The sequence below is a fragment of the Thermobia domestica genome, chromosome 11, assembly GCF_964235325.1.
Source record: "Thermobia domestica chromosome 11, izTheDome1.hap1.1, whole genome shotgun sequence".
Taxonomy (NCBI): Eukaryota; Metazoa; Arthropoda; class Insecta; order Zygentoma; family Lepismatidae; genus Thermobia; species Thermobia domestica.
Window position 1 is genome coordinate 9,081,512 of NC_137464.1, and position 22,914 is coordinate 9,104,425.

Here is a 22,914-nt window from a genome sequence, read left to right on the forward strand (position 1 = left end):
AGGATAAAATTGGTATGTAACAAATTGTACATTTCGGTAAAATTGACGTTGACAACTATGTCTGTTAAGGGTCTTCACTACAGCGAAATTAAACTACCGTTAATTTTAGAATTTTTCTGTAATATCTTCACAACAAATAAAAATACTTGAAAGGCAGAAACGTAGTTAACTAGACAATACGATTTTGCATATGATACCTTTACTACAATTGACCTATCTGCTTTTGGTATGCCGCTATTTACAGAACCCGCAAAAAATGTTAAATCTATCTACAGTTGCAAATCGAAAGCAGGGAGGTGAATTGTGGTAAAGATATCACATGGAAAATCGTATTGTCTAGTTCACTACGTTTCTGTTTTTCGAATATTTTTGTTTGTTTTGAAGATATTACAGAAAAACTCTAAAATTAGCGGTAGTTAAATTTCATGGTAGTGAAGACCCTTAACATACAGCCTTCATCGTTTCCCAATCTCTTCACGGAGACGAGGACTCACTAAATGATGAGTTATATAGTATTCAACGTTTCGAAAAATGTAACATAACACCTATATCCTCTAAACGCTTCAGTTAATTCATAATATTCATTTTGTTTTGTAACAAATATTAAAAGAAAAACATTGTTAAAATCCCAGAATTCTGTTGAAAATAGTGGATATTTGAATTAAACATGTGTCTATAGACGCATGTTGTTTAATTCAAACATCCGCTATTTTCAATAGAATTCTAGGATTTTATACAATACTTTTTCTTCAATATTTGATACACATTATCATTCTATAGATATTATCATTTTGATGCTGTCTCTGTTAGACCTATTCAGGAAACAAGAAATGTCTCGTCTAGTTTCGAGTTTGATATCAAAACGAGACAAGACTTTTTTAAAAAAAAACTTTGAGACGAGACGAGATACGTGACAATTTTTGTATCGTTTTCGAGGTAAAATTTTCGATGAAAAAAAAATCTATTAGCTACATTGTAACATTTCGTATAAAGTGTTTTTTTTCCTATATTCTTATTTTTAAAAAAAACTCCTGGAGTCAATATTGAACTTATAACGTATTTCAACCGTTATTAATTAAAATTAATGCTAGGAATGTAGTCCAGGAAATATCGTAATACAGCTCTACTTATCCAAATATTGGGTGCTGGAGGGTATTTAATTATGCTGGTTATTTTCTCCCATTTTTTAAAAAGCAATTTGAATCGATTGCTATGGAAATTTAGCTAAATATCTATCAAAACTTTAGAAAGTAATTAATACATCAATTATGTGATCGTTTGGCAGATATGTTAAAACATATGTCGCTAATGGACATACAAGAGATCCCTGGTTCGAACGCAGCCACTTGAGTTTGTAATAGAAAATATGATGTCCATTGGTTTTCTCGTACAAACGTATTTATTTATTAATATTTTGCAACAATCCTTCTTAACAGATATAGAACATACTACGATCTACAAAGAATAAAAAGTCAAAATATATCATTAATACGTTTAAAACAATGCCGCTAAGAATTCTTGTCCTATTATTGACTCATCATCATTTATTGGATTGCACTATAACATTTTTTTAAATAAAATTTAAAATAAACCACTGGCAAACATGCTGCAGCCAATCGTTATTAAATTACTGTATAAAACAAGATTGGAATTCAGATTGATATAAAATAACAGTGATTAATGTGAATTTAATGTTTAACAACAATGAAAATCATTATTGATTGTAGATACTTAATCATATCGTCCCTCTCGAGACAAAGGGGCGTATCTCATTTTTTCAACTTTTGCAAGAGACAAGTTTAAAGATGTTATCATAAGTTTAATCTCTCGTGCTCTGTTAAAATTTAATTTGATCTGGTAAGTAACATACCTAACACGAAGGATATCAAAATAAATTTTCAAAGACGACGATAGAATAAATAATGAAAAAAGGTTTAAACTTGTCGCCTGGAAAAGTTAAGAAAATGAGATACACCCTTTTGTCTCGAGAGGGATAATATGCTCGAGTTACTTTCGTTTCCTTCCATATTTTCATTCTACCAATTCTTTCACAATGATTAAGTTTCATTAATTAAGTCTCTTTTAGCCTAAAGAGCATTGTTGTGATCGAAAAATTGATTTTTTTTTATTTTGCTAATACTACATGAGTAACTTAACCCTATGTTAAATATTTGACAAAAATTTTCTCTTGTTAACGAAAATTGTCAACTTGTAATTTTTTTAAAAAAAATCTCTTGATATATTTATAGTTTTAAATATTGTTCTTTTTAAGTTTCTTTATAAAATCGGCAGATAGATTATGAAAATAGATTTTATATTCATTTTTTCTTTTATCAAATGTTAACAATGTTTATTGCTAATAAACACGTAGTAATGGAATAATATCAGTTTCCTTTATTCCTTATCAGAAATTTTTGTTTCTCTTTGTCTCTCTCTTTCTGTATAGATTCGAAAAGAGTATTAGTTTTGAGTACGTTTCTTTCTTAAGATTAACATGTAATGTTTTGTTTTAAGTCACGTTACAGGTTATTCATAGTTTGAAAATATCACAAAAAGCCTACCAATACCACTTTAAATTATATTTCATACACCTATTTATTTTGTTTACTCTTGTTTACTTAAATAACAATAAACAAAATAACATTATTACTAATTCTTGTTTACTATTATTTATCAGTAATTATATTTAGTTATACTATAGCCTAATTAGTATCAAGTTTTAATGGTTAGACGCAGTGCTTAAAAAAAATGAAACTATTTGCCCTCCCCTGTTTCGTTTATTTTAACCTGCTCTGATGATTCCTTCCGAAATTCAATCAACAATTCTCTATACGGTCTTTTTCTCGGGGTTCTCCCGTTTCCTCCCACTTCCTTCATTCCACCATTTCATTCATTTCTCATAATCACCGTCTCCTTTAGCCTAACCGGCATAACGTGGGACGTAAAACTCAAAATTTTCATTTCATTTTAATTTCTGTACGGTCTTTGAATCTCATTAGAATCACCGTCATCAATTTCTGTATAACGTTGAAACGGGGCAGGGGTTCGTTCTGGTAATGTGTTTCGTTATCAAATATTCACGCACTGATCGTAAATCAACTGTATTCAAATACAGGACGAGGGGCCAAAGCAAACTTTGGCAGGGGGGGACTGGTTTAATTCGACTCCCCATGTTTGGTGTTCGTGACTACAACAACGAAATGTTGGCAAAATTCAGTGCGATAACATAGCTTTAAAAAAATTACAAAAACAGCAAAACAAATAATAAGGCCTACGGTTGATTCTAAAACCAACAATGAATAAACTTCACGATCAATACTTGCCTATTTTACTACCAACTATATTATTTTGTAGTACGATTGTATGTAATTTTAGCAATGTTATTATGTTATATGCTGTAATTGAATCGTAACTGTTGTAATTACACTACAACAAAATCTTAATGTATGCAAAAAAATTTAATATTGAATTTCTGCCTATTACTAAGTGATCAAATTGTAATGATGTTTATGAATATTTAGTTGATAAATCTATTCATGCATCATTGCTTATTAATAATTCGTATCTTTTATTGGCGTAACTTTACTTATAAGATGATTCCAAAGAAATTTCTAATTTTTTTTGAGCGGGGGATTGAGGATATAAATTTTCGGGAGCACAATGGTTCAGTGGTATAGAGATCTTATCTCTTGTAAGTGGGTCCCTGTTTCGATTCCCAGACTAATTAAGTTTGTGGTGGACAATATCGTGTCCGTGGATTTTATCAGGGTACTCCCGTTTTCTCCCACACTATCATTCTACCATTTCTTCCGTCATCATTATTCACTTGCCTTAATAATCCGTCTCCTTTAACCTAAAAGAGCATAATCGTGGGACGTTAAGCTGTAAAAACGGAAGAGAATATATTTTTTTAAAAAAAATATTTAGTTACTTAAATTTTGGATAGAATTTTTTAAAAAAAAACTGGAAGCATGTCTTCGTTATCATATTCCAATGAGGTTTTTCCTTTCTTTGAAAAGTAGAAAATGAATTTTTAAGCTTTTCGCTCAAGTAGTCTTTTTTTTAAAATGATAATACGGAGCAGAAAACTTCTTCAAATTTCCTTTTTAATAATATGAAAAAAAAATGTTGATTTTATACTTGCAACATAATTATATTTGTTTCCTTTAAAGCATCTTTTCGTTCTCTCACTCAAGGGTTAATAGAAATTTTCTGCTTCTTTATTTAATGTTCCCTAGAGCAATTTGTAATTGTGTTTTATAATAATAATAATAATAATAATAATAATAATAATAATAATAATAATAATAATAATAATATTTTAGGGACTTGTCATTGTACTGAATGTAATCATAAGATTTTTTTTAAAAAAATACATTTATAATTTGGATTTTAAGATATACCACTTTTTCTTATCTTGCCTATATCCTGTCACCTTGATATTAGCCTATATTACAGGCGTCGCTGCTAGTAACTGTTAACAGAATTATTTTAATTTTTAAGATTGATATTTATTATATCCTTGTTTCTTAAAAAAGATAATGATTAAACTTTTGTTTACACAAGCAAACCCAAATTATAAATACTGCGCAATCATGTTCTTGTAATTAATGGTTAAACAAAATTACAAACAATTTCGACGTAATAATAATAATAATAATAATAATAATAATAATAATAATAATAATAATAATAATAATAATAATAATAATAATAATAATAATAAAGTTTATTCACCTGAAATACGCCACTGAATACTGCATGAACTAGTGCTAACAAAATTCGATTAATGATTCAAATAATTGTTAAAGATATTCGAATCATTAATAATTTATTTATTCCATAATAAATTGTTCGAACATTTATTCAAATTATAACGTTGTTAATATTGCCCGAATTTTCGAATATACTATGTATACGAATTTTAGTAGACAACCAACCTTTACTTTTTTAACGTTGGAATTTCATACAAATTTGAGTTAGAAGGAAACAGAAACAAAATTGTATTTTAATAAAAAGAAACACCAATACTTATCCAAAAATGGTTCTAAAAAATAAAATCCATTATTTGCAACGATGCTTGATTCAGAATTTATTAATAATTGTAAACTTATAGATAAAATAAAATGTTTGTTTTCTACTAATAAATAAATTAATGGTTTTACTTACGTATCTTTTTGTTCCGCTGCCCTGTCCCTTTGCCGCCGATTCTTGAACCAATTACTGACTTGCGTGGTGGTCAGTCCTGTGGCCTCTGCTAGTTCCCTCTTCTCTCTGGGCGAGGGATACGGGTTGTGCGCGTACCACTCCCTGAGCACCGACCGAGACTTCTCCTTAAAGCAGTAGCTGGTTTCTTCGCCGTCCCAGATCGTTCTCGGCAGCGGGAACTTTCGGCGCACACGGTACTTGCCCACGGCACCGAGCGGCCGGCCTCGCAACTTTTCCGCTTCAATATAATGAGCTTTTAACCAGAGTGCTTGCAGTTTCGGGTGGTTATGAGGTGAGAATTGGTTACTTTCTAGGATCTTGTAAAGTTCTTTGAAGTTCCCTCGGTGGAAAGCTACGATTGCTTTGGCCTTGAGGACACTTTCGTTCTTGTGGAGCTTCTCGCATGCCGGTAGCGACCACAAGAATCGGCCTAGTCTCTCGATATTTCCTGATTGCTGTAAAACTTCGCAAACACAAGCCACTTGTTCTTGCGTAAAGCCGAATGATGGGAGCATGGGACTTGGGGACTGTGGACTTAGTGCCGCTGCGCCGGGGCCCATCACACCAGCATTCACAACGGACAGTTCCGACATGGATCCCACGATCATTGGGAACTTTGAATTAGCCACCGTGCTGTCATTCAACAATTCGTACACTTCAGGAACAATTTAGACTGATGTCCTTGTTGTGCGAAGGACTTCGAGCCTCTTTCCAACTTCGTGTCCAACTTTGAACAGTTGCTGGTACGTAAAAAAGAAAAATCTCTTCGATTCAACACACACACACACTTTATCGCTTCCTCTTGCCCTCTCACATGCTAACACTATGTGCTTGGCGCACGACTTGCCTCCTCAGCACAGCTGCGCTCCACACTAGGATATCGTCTGCTTTCAAATGCTGCGGTGTGATTGGTCGGCGGATCATGCGGTAACAACACTACAATACACGTCACCCCGGTAACCATGTCAGTCATGTAACTTGAGATGGGGCTGGGCGGAGTCTCGGAATTGGAGGCGGGGCTTACTGATCGAACACACACAGGCATCAACACGCTTGATGTTGCTGTTTGTGAGTGCGAGTGGATTTAATCCGCTGAAAAAAAAAATATATATGTATATACGCAACCACATCTTTATATATGTATATAATTAAGGGGGGAGAGAGTGTACCAGAAAATTAGCCTCATTAACCTACACATGAAGTCAAATTGCTTGGGTAATTGCTCTTATATTTTTAAAAAATAAATAAAAAAGAGGAAAAAACAGCAGAATATACATGTTTACATAGAAAAAATCCACTATTTTTTTTGGATAACAGTAATTATTTCATAATCGAAAAAAATATATAAAACGATATAACAAGCTTCGTTTACAAGTTAGCATAATTGGTTTCGTGTTATTTGTAAATAATCCAAATTGATTTTCTCATCTTCTATGATTCAGATCAACAAGGACTCATAGTGCTTTAAAATGTATACAATTTTATTTTTCAAGATAGATCTAACTATTTCAAGAGAACAGAAAAAACATATCTTCACAAAAATAAATAATAATGCAATCTGAATCGGTTAATCTATAGTGATAATCCTTCTATAACTAAAGTGTATGGCCTATGAAACCAGAAGATTCAATGTCGCATTCACAAAAGCCTCTCCTTTGATTTTTATCCTTAGCCAACTGGATCCAGCTTCTACTTTGTATTCCTTATTTCTACGAGATCCATCTTAATATTGTCCTCCCATCTGCCCCTAGGTCTTCCTAATGGTCTTTTTCCTATTATATTTAAAGTCAAAACCTTAAAAGAATTTGTATTTTCTTTCATTCTGGCTACATGACCTGCCCATCTGAGCCTCCTAGACTTCATGACCCTAATAATGTTTGGTAAATGGTATAAATTATGTAGTTCCTCGTTAGTGTTGCCACGAGACGAGACATCTCTCGTGTCTCGTCTCGTCTCGTCTCGTAAACGAGACGAGACACGAGACGGGACAGAACCCTTTTAGACGAGACACGAGACGAGACAGACTACTTGTCCCGTCTCGAAAACGAGACGAGACACGGGACGAGACGGGACGTCTCCTGAAATGTCTCGTCTCGTCTCGTGTCTCGAAAATGAAAACGCTGGCGAAAATGGCCAAGATTGAAATTGCCAGTGGTCATATAGATTGCAAAAGGAAAATCCCCTTTGTGAGAAAACATGTTGAAATGCCTTCATGGAAAGGTGTCATCTGTCTATTGAATGAAACAATCGTGATACATGAGCTTCCAGGAATATCATCGTTAATGTCTTGTCCCCAATTCCCCTTGCTGTAAACTGAGGAATTCTCATTTTTTTTTAAATTTCTGACTGGAATGATGACAAATAAAATCAAAGACAAGGAAGATTTTTACAAGGTCAAGAAACCGAACTACCACCACCATCTATTCAATTTGAAAACTGGGTAAGGTCAACACTCATTACAGGCTGTAGTTGAAAGTTCTGGCTGAGATGGCGGAAGAGAACAGAACAGACGACACTTGTCTTTATTCTCTGGTGGCGGTATTCCTTTTGCTATATGAACCGAAAACGGCAATTGAAGTATGTCATCTTGCAACTACAATTTTGTCTTCTCTCTCTCTCTCCCTCTCTCTCTCTCTCACACACACATACACATAAAAACACACTTTTACCATTTTACCAATCGCTCGCTTATTATACAGCAGTCATGTTGTAAAATTCACCTCTTCGTTTGAAAGGCGGGCGAAGGACAAAGAAAGCAAAGATATTATCGACGAACCCACTAACAATAACACTTTAGGTGAAGAGGTTTTACAGGGGGACCTTCGTTTTGTTATGCGGATATGTTTGATCTGACCAGAGTGTCAAATTGCCCTCTGCTTCCATGTTGAGAGGAGGGGAATACTTCCCGTTCCTAGTGAATAATATTCATTAAGACCTGAATTATCTTCAGAAATGGTTTCATAGAGAGTGTAAAGAACATTTGGTAAAATATTCATGGAATTCCGTTGAAAGCAGAAAATATCATGAGAATGATCAAAATTCGAACATTGAAGAACATAATTAACAGAAAAGAAATAGGATACCCAAACCAAATTTTTAAACCTGCTATAAAATGTATATCCTATATTTTTACTAATTCCTTACTCCCATGAAAGTATCCTGGGGAGGATATTCTCTCCAATTTTTTCAGACTGAAATCCTTTTATCCCGTACGATTTCGCCCCCTGACACAATACGAAAAAACAAATGCTGTTAAAATGCATACACACGACCCTTCCGGGACTCAACCCGGGGCCTTCAAGCCGATGGTCTATCGCCGCAGACCGATCGGCTTGGTATGAAAATGTACGTTGTATGATTGCGAATAGATCACGACAGCCACCCAAAAATCAACTTTTTTTTAGACCACTAGCTAATCTGGGTGTACTGTCATGAGTTTGTTACACAAACGGGGCAACCACCACATAGTAGCACACACACCGCGGTTATGGGAACAGATTTGAACCATGGAAATGAAGACTGGCCCCAAGCATTCTTTCGTCCGATGTGTCGTTCAGCTCCCATTACTATGGCACTTCAAGTAGAGTTTACTGTGCAGAAACATATAAAATTTCAATCAAATACTTTTCATTTCTCAATAAAATTATTTGGTTCCGAGCTTTTTTTAAAAAAAAATAATTGCAACAAATCTAAACATGCTAAAATGAAAAGTAGTTTTTGGATTAGTATGGGTTAACACTGTGAAACCTAAAGGCTGGAATATATGAAATCAAAGTGTACACACATATCTATCTCTCTATCTCTCTATTTATCCATCTCTCTCTCTCTCTCTCTCTCTCTCTCTATATATATATATATATATATATATATATATATATATATATATAAACACTATAAAGCAAGTGGGCTGATAGTATACGATAATGTCGGGGATGGTGACATCTTTACATCGAACTTTGCTTATTAAACATTATTTGACATTAGTGTCTTCATCTTCGACGTACCTATGAGCAATTTACTGTATATTCGTGTATTGAAACTGTTGAAACAAATTTCAATGTTTCAGAATGAAAAAAGAAAGAAGAAGCCAGGGTCGAGAAGCCTCAGACAACTAACAGCAGAGATATATTATCTTGTAAACTATTTGTCCTTGCCTTAAGAGCTTATTTGAATTTATTTTTTTAAGACCTTTAGGCAACTTTGGCCGAATGGATGATGATGGGAAAATTAGTGGAATGAAGAAAGTGGTAGGATACTAGAAAACTTCGAGAAAACACACACATTCGAAAAATGAAATGAAATGAAATGAAATCTTTGAGTTTTACGTCCCACGGTTATGCCGGTTAGGCTAAAAGAGACAGTGATGATGAGTAATGAACGAAATGGTGGAATGAAGAAAGTGGGAGGAAACGGGAGAATCTCGAGAAAACCCACGCCCACGGTGTTTGTCCACCACAAAGTTCACTTGGCGGAGGCTGGGATCGAACCCGAGACCCCAAGCACCAGAGGTGAACGCTCTACTACTGAGCCACCGCGGTCCCTACACACATTCAATGTTTGTCCACCACAAAGCTCACATGGCACTAACCGAGATCGAACCGACTACCACATACACCAGAGGTGAAGGCTTCACGGTGTAGCTACCGTGACATTTCTTGTCTTGTGTGTTCTGGGTAATACTTGTAACTTAGTTGTATCTTGATTAGCATGGTGCAGCCTGCTACATTTTACTTTCGTTTCCATGGTATGCTGCTATATTTTTTACGAGACAAGACGAGACAAAACGAGACAAACGAGACGAGACGAGACGAGACGGGACAGAACCTCTCGAGACGAGACACGAGACGGAACGAGCACATTTTTTTCGAGACGAGACACGAGACGAGACGTGCTTTGCACGAGACGAGACGAGACAGCCTGAAGTCTCGTCTCGTCTCGTCTCGTGGCAACACTATTCCTCGTTATGAAGTTTCTGCCATTCTCCATTCTCGTTCCTCTTGGGTCCGAATATTCGTCTCAGGACCTTGTTCTCAAATACTATCAGTCTATGTTCTTCCCTGAGAGTAAGCGACCATGTTACGCAACCATACAGGACAACAGCCATGATTATCGTTTTACATATTTTAAGCTTCAAATTCCTCGACGGAATTCGTGATTACAAATGATTTTAAACTGCATAATAACACGAATTCCTTGCTTTCGGTCGACATTTAATTTCTTCGTGAATATGGTTCTGGTTTGTTAATACTGACCCTAGATATTTGAAAGAATCCACTTGGTCGAAAGTATTGTTTGATATTTTAACGCATCCATAATTTGCAGTATACAGAGTATGCAGTTTTCTCTGCATTTACTTCTAAAACCTCAATAAGCAAAAAAGAGAGAAGAAAGTGATGAATGTGTGAGAAAGATGGTTTCTCAACGTAGTGCTCGTCTGCCACGTCAGAAGTCGAAGAGAAGTGCTAGCAAGACTTTAGTGATAGTTTACGAAGAAGAGTCAAGAAATGCTGATATATAATTTAAATCTGACACTTTATCAGAACCCGAATATCTACCTGGCAAGTGCTTGATGACAACGATGCTAAGTGTATTTTTTGATATAGCAAATTTTCTGATTCTGATGATACAAGGGGTGAGTTTTGAGTCCAGTGTCCACCATGTTTAATGTAAGCGCACAATGACTGTGCCGGTCCTTGAACAGAGTATTATATTTACGACATGACTTTTGCAAGTAATTACGTTCAGTTATAACTTGGCATTCAAAAGTTTTATATATTGTTCACTGTATTCATTGTATTTACAACAAAAAACCTCATTTCCTTTTTTGTATAACATTTGTATTCCATATTGTTCGACTATTTCATATAACCCTCTAAAGTGTAAAGTGGTTTACAAATGATCAATTTTGCCAACCCCTGTAACGAAACTTCTTTATCAAGTACGCATAAATAAAGCCAAATATGTAAGGCGTATACTTGTTTATCTTTTTGTTTCTTTGTGCAATTATTAACTGAGTTACAAGCGAAACAAAAATAGTGTTCCATAATACCCGAACTTCCTCTACTTTGTGGTGCCTGGTGCCTTCATTCGTCGTTATTATTGCTCACGACACGAGAAGTATCTTCTTAAATTCAAATCGATACGAAAAATATCGCGAGTTTCGTGCTAACACTAGTTCAGTTACACTGGAAATAAAATTTCTGTAGTTTAAATTACCAAATATCAATGTAAAATCATTTACTATTCATTTTGCAAGTTGATATACATTTCCTTAGATTAAATTACAATATTTTTTTTTTACAAATTTACAGTAAATTTATAAGAAAATATATTTTTAATGATAAAAATGCAATTTTACACCATGTCATATTAGTAATTTTACTTTATAGGTGTAAATTGATTTACATAGAGGCTTGGCAAACAAATTGCCAATTTTTTTTTGTAAATTTATCTATGAATTTTTTTACAGTGTATGTCTTAGATCTCAAATACTGTTTTAGTGTTATGATTCATAGCATTAAAACCATAAAATGATAACGTAATTGTATGAAGACAATGAAGAATATTTATCAACATTTAAAGATACACAAGTCATTTAAAATACAGTGCAGTAATAAATATGATTTACATTTTGTTATATTATACCCTTTGTGGGCGTTCTAATCAAATCTAGATAAAATTATGGAAAACAACTTGTCTCCATAAGAAGGAGAAAAATTGATAGAACTTTATATATACATATATATTGGGGGAAGGTAAGAGTAGGAATTATACGCCTAGGTATGGTCGGATTGGAGTTCAGCGTCCCTATCAGAAGCGAGGCTATGCGAAACATGGACCTACAGCTAAACGTGGGATCCAAACCGCATGAGCTCCCGCCGGGAATCGAACCCACATCTCCCGCACTAAATTTTTCGGTTACAGAATGTATGCTCTATGAATGACCGCTTTTGTACTGAAACCTTTCTTTTTAAATTTTAACTTGTGTAGAAAAGATATTTGTGTTCTTTTTAGTTTGAAAGTTGTCTTCTTACCCAACGCCTTAGGCGCAGTTTATTACTGCTTCTCATGAAATCAGTTAAGTTAAGCAGTGGCGAATTTGGTTAGAGGAAAGATGGGTGACCATTCGTCCTCACCAGATGGTGTTGGCATTGCGGCGTTCAACCAGAGTCGTGAGGACAAACTGGAAGCTACTTGGAAAAAAAGAAGTGACGAATTCCCAACTGCATGAACGGCAAGTGAAGCGGATGTGCTAACCATACATCACCCCAAGAGCATGAATGCCTCTCCAGCCACCTCGTAAGTCTTAGGCGTGAAAGAAGTGTGTCAGAAGTTTTTTTTTTTTTTTTAAGTTGGATTTTGTGTTTCAAGATAAGAAGGTTGATTGATTTGATTTTTGAGTTTAACGTCCCGTTCAGCATCGAGGCTATACGAGACGCGAACCTACTGATTAAAAAAATGAAATGAAATGAAATCTTTAAGTTTTACGTCCCACGGTTATGCCGGTTAGGCTAAAGGAGACGGTGATGATGAGTAATGAATGAAATGGTGGAATGAAGAAAGTGGGAGGAAACGGGAGAACCCTGATGAAACCCACGAGCACGGTGTTTGTCCACCACAAAGCCCATACGGCCCGAGCTGGGATCGAACCAGTGACCCCAAGCACCAGAGGTGAACGCTCTACCACTGGTTAACGGCCCCTCTACTGATTAACGTGGAATCCAAACCACATGAGCTCCCGCCGGGAATTGGACCCGGGCTTCCCACCCAAGATAAGGAGGGTGGTGCACTTATTCGTAATATTCGTACTTGGTAGGCCTATTATTTTATATTTTAAAAGTAATGTGCGTAATGAGTATAGTTTAATTAATGTAAGCATCACGACTAACAATCCCAAGAGACCTGATCCAAAGATGCTATCGATTTCTTCAGTAGGTATATTACGCTGTGGAGTTAACCTAGAATAATTAATGAAACACAAATCATCAGAAAATAGTAGTTATAGACCTATTTGAAAATAATGTAATAAAGAATATCTCGAGTTAGAAAAATGAAAATGAAATCTTTGAGTTTAACGTCGCACGATTAAGTCCGATAGCCTAAGGGAGACGATGATTAAAGCAAGTGAATGATGATGGAAGAATTGGGGGAATGAGAAAGTGGGAGGAAACTTGAATACTCCGAGAAAATCCACGGGCATGAAGTTGTCCTCAAACAAATATACTTGGCCAGGGGTAGAACCAAGGACCCCACGCACCAGAGGAAAGCGATCTACTACTCAGCCACCATGCTCCGCTTTCTCGACCTGGATATACAGTCAGTGACAAAAGTTATTTCCGTTTGTTAAAATGTATTTTGGGAATAACGGTGGTATGGCTGGAACGTACAGAAAATTACGTTTTATTTTGTTGTTTTTCTTTAATTTACTGAAAACTGTTTTTAAATTTTCCTTCCATTCTGAAGTTATTTACAAAACTAATTTCATGAAATGGAAAGAACTTTTGTCTCTGACTGTAGAAGATAAACAGGGCGGTTCATTAGTACCCGGCTATTTGAGGCGATCGCAAAGCGTATTTATTGCTCATGAGTACGCTTGGAATACGCTGACCATGTATTTAAATGTGGATGGCTAATCACAAACGCGAAAGCAATAAAAACGCGGAGAAAACGTCAGCTGGAGCGTATTTGCTGCGTTTCGGAACAATAGATCGCCTGCTGTTTGAAAGATGTCAAAAGGAAGGGAAAAAAAAAGGAAAGACGTGTTGCCAGGCAAGGGAATTTTAGCAAGAAACAGCTGCTTTGAAGATGCTTTGTGCAGAGTACTGGAACTCTGCTATTATAGACCTGGACTTGGCAAAAAAGACCTGGAAACCCTGACTGGCTCACAGTATGATTTATAACTCTGGCAAAAGTAAAATTACCAAATAGCCACCTTGGTCGCGTTCGCTCTAGGGGGTAACGCTTCGAAAACGCATTCTCAAATAGCCACAGACTTATAGAGTAGTTCATCGGAGTTTGAGACTGCGTTATATGCCCGGCCACAGCTGTGGATCTGCGTACCTACAGCTTTGGTCTTGAAAGGGACATTACATTCTAGATTACCAACCAAATTGTAGCTTACTTAGGAAAAAAAAAAAAGACATTGGCCCTTCCTTACTAGTGCATATTATCTTAAGAATACTTTATCTTACGGGTGTAATTATTTTAATGATTTCCTTGAAACAAGAAAGATATACAAAAATATTGGTTGGAATTTTCTGATTTTTTTTTTTCAGAAAAAGGGAAAAAATAAATATACGAGAAAAATTCTCTTTTCATTTCCTTAAAAACCGTTTCATTTTGTGTTTATTAGATAAAAGATGGTTATCTTCGTTTGCCTGCTCCACCCTGGTTGGTATAGCAATTCGTGGGCCATACATCAACCACCAATTTCTGCTCCATTCTATTCTGTATATATATAGAATAGACACAGCTGTCGATCATACGACTTCCTCTTTCGAGGTTTTCAGCTTCCGATTTCGATAAGGCATCATTTTTGTGATTTGTCAGCAGAAACGGAATGGAATGATTTCTGGTGAAGGGAGAGGAAGGCGAGATGCACATGAGATTATAAAGCATGGGAGTTTTGCTGAAGGGTGCTGTGATGGAGGAAACAACTAACCCTCTTTTGATAGGAGTTATTATGGGTAGATAGGCGGGGCAGTGCTTGTACGATTGATGGGTCTTTTTTTTAAGGTGGTGATGATGTATTGTTACACGATTCTTTTTTTTATCCGATCACACTTTTGGCAACAAGATTTTCAATTGGTCTGATGGCTCTCTCTACAGCCTGTCCTTTAATTTTGTTGTTCCTAGTCCTCAGCAAAATTGGAATGTTCCTTTTAATCTGCCTGGTACATATTAGGGTGTGGCTATGATCTTACCATAAACAATTACTTTCTCCACACTTTCCTCTCCTTTCACTTCAAGTTATCTTTTTTTATTATTTTTTACTTTTCTTACATTCAGTGTCCGGAACTACTACCTCCTCAACCTCCTCAGGCAGGGAAGGAGTCAACGAGGCATAAGATTCCTGATTGCCCACCATCTTGAATTTTGAGTTTTCTTTTAAGAACTAGTTGCAGAGAAAAGTGATTAGTTTTTTGACAAGGGGATTGTCTTTTTTTTTCCATTCATTGGTAACAACAAAAACTATCATAAATTAAAGTTACAGGAAGCACTGATTGTAATAAGATTAGACAATGAATTCGTAAAATAGCATCTCTCTATGACTTTCGGCTCCCGAGATATGGATCCTTAAATATCCCGAAATCCGAATTTTTTTGGCCAATATCTGGAGAGAACGGTCGCCAGTTGACCAGTGGCCACCGATTGCTATTTGGTACCAAAATGTTTACTATCCTCTTAGGTATTGATCAACACCAATGTTATCTCTCTATGACTTACGGTTCCCGAGATACGGCTCCTTAAATTTCCCGAAATCGGAACTTTTTTGGCCAGTATCTCGAGATCGGTAAGAGTGACGCGAAAAAATTCCATAATTTCTTTCAGATAGTTTTTGATGTTCTATCGAATGGAGAGCTCAAAATTGAAAAATTTGCAAATTTGCAAACACACACACACACACAGACAGGCATAGAGAATTCAGTAACTATTTAAGTTCGTTGAAAATCATAATCCCGTACGGAAAGTGACAAATGCAAATCAGAGTTAATATAATTAAAATTTGTACGTTTCTTAATATATAAAGAATCAGTTATTCATTGTTGGTTGTACTCCTCTGAAAACCGAAGAAAGAATTTCCGTTATATTTTCTACATTAAAATTAATACAAAATTACGTTGATTAGGAGAAAATGTTATGAAGAATCTGCTTCCATTCTTCCAAATAACAGAATCCTTTTAATTCAATGAAACAACCCACAAATAAATTAAGATATGTCGCACACCCAGTGGAAGACTGTTACAAGTCAAAAATACACATTTGTGGGAACATGACTTTTAAAATTTGTTATTCTATCAAAATCCCTTCCTGGAATACTGGTATTTCTGCCATTTAGGGGTTAATTGTTTAGTTACGTTTCTGCGAAAATACCACCAGGTAGAAGTAGTGATGTGAGGTGGAAAATTTTCCGTTCTAAAAAAATATCAGTAATCAAGTAACAATTCCTCAGCAATCATAAAATTGGTTGAATTCATGTACAGAAATGTAAAAAAAAAGAAAAAGAAAAAAAGAAAGATCGTTTAAAGAATCTGAAAATTTTCATGGCTCAGACAATTTTCAGTACTATGTAGGAACAAGTTAAAACAATTTTTTATGAATCGAAGTATTTTCTGTCTTGTACGGAAAAATTGAAGAACTTTTTATGAGTCGGAAAATTTTCATCATTTTCAAGCAAAAAGTAAAACAACTTTTTGTGAATCGGAAAGTTTTATTGCTCTGTAGAAACAAGTGAAAGCAATTTTCATAGATCGGAAAATTTTCATTATGATGTAGAAATAAGTGGAAAAACCTTTTATAATCCGGACAATTTTGGATATTATGTATAATGATGTTAGGTCGAAAATTTTCCACTATATTTAACTGCACATTTAGCTACAAAATTGAATTTCTGTAGAGGAAAGTTAGTCAGCAACAAATTATAATTTTCTAATTGGCTTTCGGGAACCGGAAAATTTTCTAATATTTCAAGTTGAGAAGTGAACTTTTACACAGTGTTTCTCTCTCTCTCTCTCTCTCTCTTCATCTGCGAGCTCCTTCGTTGCTAAGCGGTTAGCATACGCGCCTTTAGCATGGAAGACCTGGCTTCGATTCCCAGTGGGAGTTCATGTAGTTCGGATTTCACTTTAATCAGTTGGTCCCGTCTTATATAGTCTCGCTGCTGAAAGGGACAAAATCAACTCAATTCAACTCCTCTCTGTCTGTGTGGGTGTGTGTGTGTGTGTGTGCAAAGTGCAGAGAACATGACTTCGTAGAGTACAAATATCCAATTCTATTATTTAAAATTTCAGTTCGGAAAATTTCAAATCGGGAAATTTTCCGGAAAATTTTCATCACTGGGTAGAGGTCGCTTCTCTCTCTCTCTCTCTTCTCTTCTCTTTTGAGCGATTATAACTCAAAATTTCCATTCTTCCACTGAGTGTGCGATATCATCTATTATACTTCACATGCGTGCTTAAGATGATATGTATAGCTGACGTTAGATAAAACGTTCAAATTTAATATATATAAAAAAAAACGTTAAGTTGAGGAAATCCCTGAATTTAAATAGATTTGTGCAGGACACGGCGGTGGTCATAGAGTTCACTTTATTTATTTGTTTGTTTGTTTGTTGAAATTAAGTGTTTTTCTTCAGTACGGAGTTTCTGTGAAATGTGGACCTAGAGTCTAAGGTAGAATCCGAATTAACGCAATGTGTTCAATTCTCAAACCGGGCATCGATCTCAGAATTGCGTGCATTAAAGGCTCATGCACTAACCACGAGACCACCGGGGAGAGCCAAAACGTTGTTAGTATGTGTTCACGAGACGAGAAAGAAATTTTCCAACTCGAGCCGAACCGAGAAACATGACAATTCTCGTCCCGTTTTTGACACAAGTTGAGAAATTCCTCGAGTCTTATAGATACCACTAGCTTACCCAAGTCTTAAATTTCAAATATTGTTTCAGTGTTGCATGAAAGATAAGCAAGTTATTACACAACGTATTCTAATAATAAATATGGTTTAAATGTTATATCACACCCTTCGTAACCTCTGGTGACGCAGAACGTCCTTCGTGGACGTCGTTTCTTCCAGTTTAACGTCCCACGTTTACGCCCTTTAAGCTAAGGGAGACGATGAATAAAAGGGGGTTGTCACGTTAAAAGAACTTGTAGCTGTCATTAAAAAAAAATCTTGAAGCCCTACCATATTTCACCATGTAAACATAGTCTTGAAAGGGTCATAAAAGATTTTTTTCCATCTTGCAAGGAGTTGAACGATGCGCAACTTTCTGGGACGTCTTGCTTGCTACCTGCTATCGCCCTCCCGCTGACATAAAGGAAAAAAAAGTTTCGCCGCTTCCGAAACAACGGATTCTTTTGGACAGGGAGGGGGAATGCGCCAAAATACACGTTTTTAATGAGTAGGTTCACTGTTTGTCCACTAGAGTGCAGTGCTGCATGTGTGGAGAAATCTTTTTCGCCTTCAAGAAGTTGTATTGTAACATGTAAAGAGTAAATAGAAAGATCGGGTTGCAAGTTTTTTTTTTTTTTTTTTTTTTTTTTAATGACAGCTATAAGATTTATTTAACTGGCAATGTGGCTTTAGGTAAGAAAACGGGGGTATCCCGAGAAAACCCACGGACACGTTGTCCACCACAAACTTAATTGACCGGGGATCAAACCAGGGACCCTACACACCAGAGGTAAGGACTCTTCCACTCCACCACCGTGCCCCCCCTCCCCCAGAAGAATTCTGATTGCTTCAAGATGAAACTAAGAAACACATCATGATTTATATTTTATAAATACATTTTCTAACTTTATATGAGATGAGAATATCATTTCGAGAATTAAGACGACACGAAACTTGTACAAAATTCACGAGACGAGATGGGACAACCTTTTTTTTTTTTTTGTCATCTTGTGAGCAACTGCGTGGGAATCGAACCCTTGATCTCGTTAGAAAAGGCGCATCCAATAATCACTAGTCGATTCTTGAGTGGTAATGAACCGAAACCAAGCTTATAGCTCCAAGATATTACTTTAACCTCAAGTATCAATATATGCCATTCTTTGTCCCGATATATACACATATATATATACACACTGTATTATTGATTCATCCATATCATCAGAGATAACAAAACGTCCTAATGAGTAGCACATGGCGAAAGAAGCCTTACTCTTTGACCAAAAGCGTTCGGTTGCAACGCATATATAAAGAACTGCTCACAGCCCTCGGCACCGCATCGATAGTTGCTCCGTTTCCCTTTCAGTGGGAGACCGTCTTCGACGCGTTTGATCAATTACACGATTATGTCAGAATCGATTAATCAAAAAAAAATGGAAGGTCCGCTGCTCGCTGTTGACCGAATGCACCTGAGCCTCTTTGCAGGTAATGAGTTAACAGAGAGAAAACAGTTATAAAATATGGAACGGATGAGGCTCCGACATCTTTACTTACGGCCATCTTCCAGGTGGGTCCGATTCTATCAAACAGCGCCTCTCAAGGTTGCCAGTAATAAATAGCACGTTGAAACAATATTTCATAAATAGAGACCGGATGTTTCTTTTCGATAATGTTAGATTTACAATAAAAAAATTACTGTTTTAAAATTCATTTCGGAATGTATGGGGGCACGTTGGTTTAGATCTAATGGCTAGCGCGTGCGCCTTTGGTGTACGTAGTCCACAGTTCTATTCCCGGTGGGAGAGTGTTTGGAATTTTAACTGTCCTCGATGTTTCTGTGTCCGTGTCCTGTCGTTATAGGTTACTGGAAAAACGAGTAAAGAGAGTAAAAATTGAAGTAAAAACCTATTAATAAGTAGTTAAGCAAGTTAATGAGGCACATTCGGTGAATCAGTTGTTTTTTTTTTTTTTAAGTGGTACAGCGATTTGCTTGGAGACCCTGGTTCAATCCCCGGACAAATAAGTTTGTGCTGGAGACCATCATGTCCGTGGGTTTTCTCGGGGTACTCCAGTTCAAGGGCGCCCATGTTGTGGTTTCCAAGGGTGGGGGGCAAGTTTCAAATATAGTTTCAATTTTTTTTAAGGAAGCATATTTTATTTTATTTTTATTTTAGTTCAAGCACAACACAACAGGCTCTAGGCCCAATTATTGTGTTGTCTTTGACAACGAAATACATATTAATACAAAACAATGAGATATACAAATAATTAAAAGAAATACACATTACAAAATAGACAATTAAAAAAAAAACACATTCATATTGTCTTTAGCATATGAGCTCCTTATATGCCGTTTTCAAAACATGCCTGTTTAATTGTTCTTTTGTACACACTTTCCGACATGCTAAATATATCAATATTGAAGTCTTTTTCGACCTCATTCTGGAAAGTGTTTATCCTCCATATAGGAGATTTCCGAAGGATATTTGTTCTTGCCTTTCTTTGATAAAACGTAGATGTGTTTCCTATCCTCGTTCTGGTTGATGGGACTTGGAAAGAAAGCAACGAACGCAGCTCAATAGAGTCAATCTTATCATGTATTAATTTATATAAAAATATTAGATCATTATATCTTCTTTCGTATAAAGTGGGTAGTTGATAATTTTCCAGTAACTCTCTGTAAGATTCATATTTCGGGTAAAGCTGTAACTAATGTAAAAATTCTATTGGGTTTTCGATATTCCCAAGTACAATTTCCTCTTAGGGGGGCAAGCGCCCCGCCTTGCCCCCCTGATGGGCGCTCTTGCTCCAGTTTCCTCTTACTTTCTCATTCCACCAATTCTCCCATCATCATTCACTTGCCTTAATGATCGGTCTCTCTCAGCCTAAAGGGAATAATCGTGGGAAGTTAAATTGAAAGATTTCATTTCACTTCATTTTAGTTTTAAATAATTATCACTAAAGTCGACTTATTGTTAATATTGTTACCAGTGGCGTATTTAGGGGGCGGGCTTCCGGGCTTAAGCCCTCCCCCCCGAAATCTTACTTACTATAGTAAAGTATATGAAATATCTTGCAGAATTTTCACATTTTCAGGCAAAGCCCTCCCCGAAAGTTAGCAAAGCCCCCCCCGAAAGAAAATCGTAAATACGCCACTGATTGTTTCTATATAATTATATTATTATTATTATTATTATTATTATTATTATTATTATTATTATTATTATTATTATTATTATTATTATTATTATTCCAATTTCATAGTCTAGTTTTAATTTTGTTAATGCTGCTTTATTTAAGACTTTTCTTTTTCCCTTTTGTTAATATTTTATTTTTCTAAAATCAGGACTTCTTTGAAATAACTACACAGACTTCTTGTTTCAAGAAATATTTGTATCTGTTGCAAGAAACTAAGCTATGTCCATGTCCATGCAAGCTTCATCACAAAACATGGAGAAAATCTTGCTGCGTAACCCCAAAATTGAGTTTCCAGGAGAGAACTATCAACTTTAGTACATTAAGTTAATACGTATCAAGAAGTTCGTCTTTTAGTTTAACGTTCCATAATTATGCCCTTTAGGCTAAGGGAGACGGATAATTAAGGCAAGTGAATGATATTCGAAGAATTGGTGGCATGAGGATGTGGGAGGAAACGGGAAGTGCCCCGAAAAAACCCACCGGGACGATGTTGCCCACTACAAATATACTTGGCTGGGGATCGAATTCAAGGACTCCACGCATCAGAATTAAGTATTCTACCACTGATCCAGCGTGCCCCCCCCCCTCTTAGTAAACTTCATAATTACTTTTTTAGTTGTAACCATGAAAGAAACATGAATTTTTCGTTAGATACTAAACTTCAAAGTTCTCTTCGGAACAATTTCCATTTTGGAGTTATATCAGTTGGCATCCGAATATGTGACCGAGTTATTGTTCATAACAGGGGTAAAAGTGCAGGGGAACGCGAGGGAACGCCGTCCCCCACCTCCAGAAAATATATAAATCGTCCCCCCCAGTTCCTAAAAAAAATACAATGGGCCAAGATAGGCAGAGGGGACGCCATGATGTCATGCCACTAAGTACCGTCCCCCTACCTTTTCAGATCCACTTTTACCCCTGGTTCTTAATAAGGACTTGGCTAAATTAAAGACAATTGGACAAGGATTAAGAGTTGAATTTGTACCAAGCTAATCTGATCCACAGGTTTCTATGTCCCGATCACTTCCGTAGAAGTAGGAAAATCGTTTGTAGTCTTAGAAAGTCTATTGCAGGATGGAAGACAGTACATGGACTGTTAATTTGGTAAACTAGATCGCAATCGTGTGGAATTACAATTAATGATTGCTCGTGACAAACTGCTAAAATGAATAAATTAAATATATGATCATTAATATATTCCTTCGGGATGTTGTGTGTAAAATGTTGAAAAATTTTGCTCTACTATGATAAGTACTTTATAAAATTTATAGAAAAATATAATGTTGCTTTCTTTAAAATACTGATCGGCATCTGGATATACCCGTCAGACATATTTCTAGATTATTTAAATTCCATTTTTGATTTAGTAAATGTTTTTTGTGTTATCTTAATCTTCTTGACTTGATTTCAGTGCCAGAGCCGCGGTGGCTCAGTGACAAAGCTTTCACCTCCGGTGCATGGGGTCCTTGGTTGAATCCCACCGCGCACCAAGTGAACTTTGTGGTGAACAAACACCGTGTAAGTGGGTTTCTCTGAGTTCTCTCGTTTCCTCTCATCCTTTCTCATCAACACAGTCTTCTTTAGCCTAGACGGCATAATCATGGGACGTAAAACTAAAAGATTTCACTTCATTTCATTTTGATTTTAGTGCCTATGTTACTGCATACTTTTTTCTATTATATGTGCCTATTTGCCTACCTATTTTTTATGTTTCTAGTACTCTTGCCCTCGTCTCGTCTTGATTCCCATCTAGAAAACGAGACTAGAAATATATTTTTAAATTTGAGACGAGACGGAAACATAATTCTCGTCTCGTTTTCGAAGCGAGAATCAAGATGACACGAGAAATGTCTCCAGTCCGATAAGCAACACTAGTTCACCCAACTCTTAGCTCT

At 36.0% G+C, this 22,914-nt stretch overlaps 1 protein-coding gene across 2 annotated transcripts in view; it reads right to left on the reverse strand.

The window, feature by feature from the left end:
• LOC145663865 (homeobox protein six1a-like) overlaps window positions 1-6,105 on the reverse strand; it is a 121,051-nt gene extending 114,946 nt beyond the window's left edge. Inside the window, exon 1 of one of the 2 annotated variants that reach the window (XM_081729997.1) lies at window positions 5,170-6,105. In XM_081729997.1, the coding sequence (XP_081586123.1) occupies window positions 5,170-5,816 (647 nt within the window). In that variant the 5' untranslated portion in view covers window positions 5,817-6,105. The remainder of the gene's footprint in view (window positions 1-5,169) is intronic. The other variant, XM_081729996.1, reaches the window with a different exon arrangement.
• Between the last annotated feature and the right edge of the window lie 16,809 nt (window positions 6,106-22,914).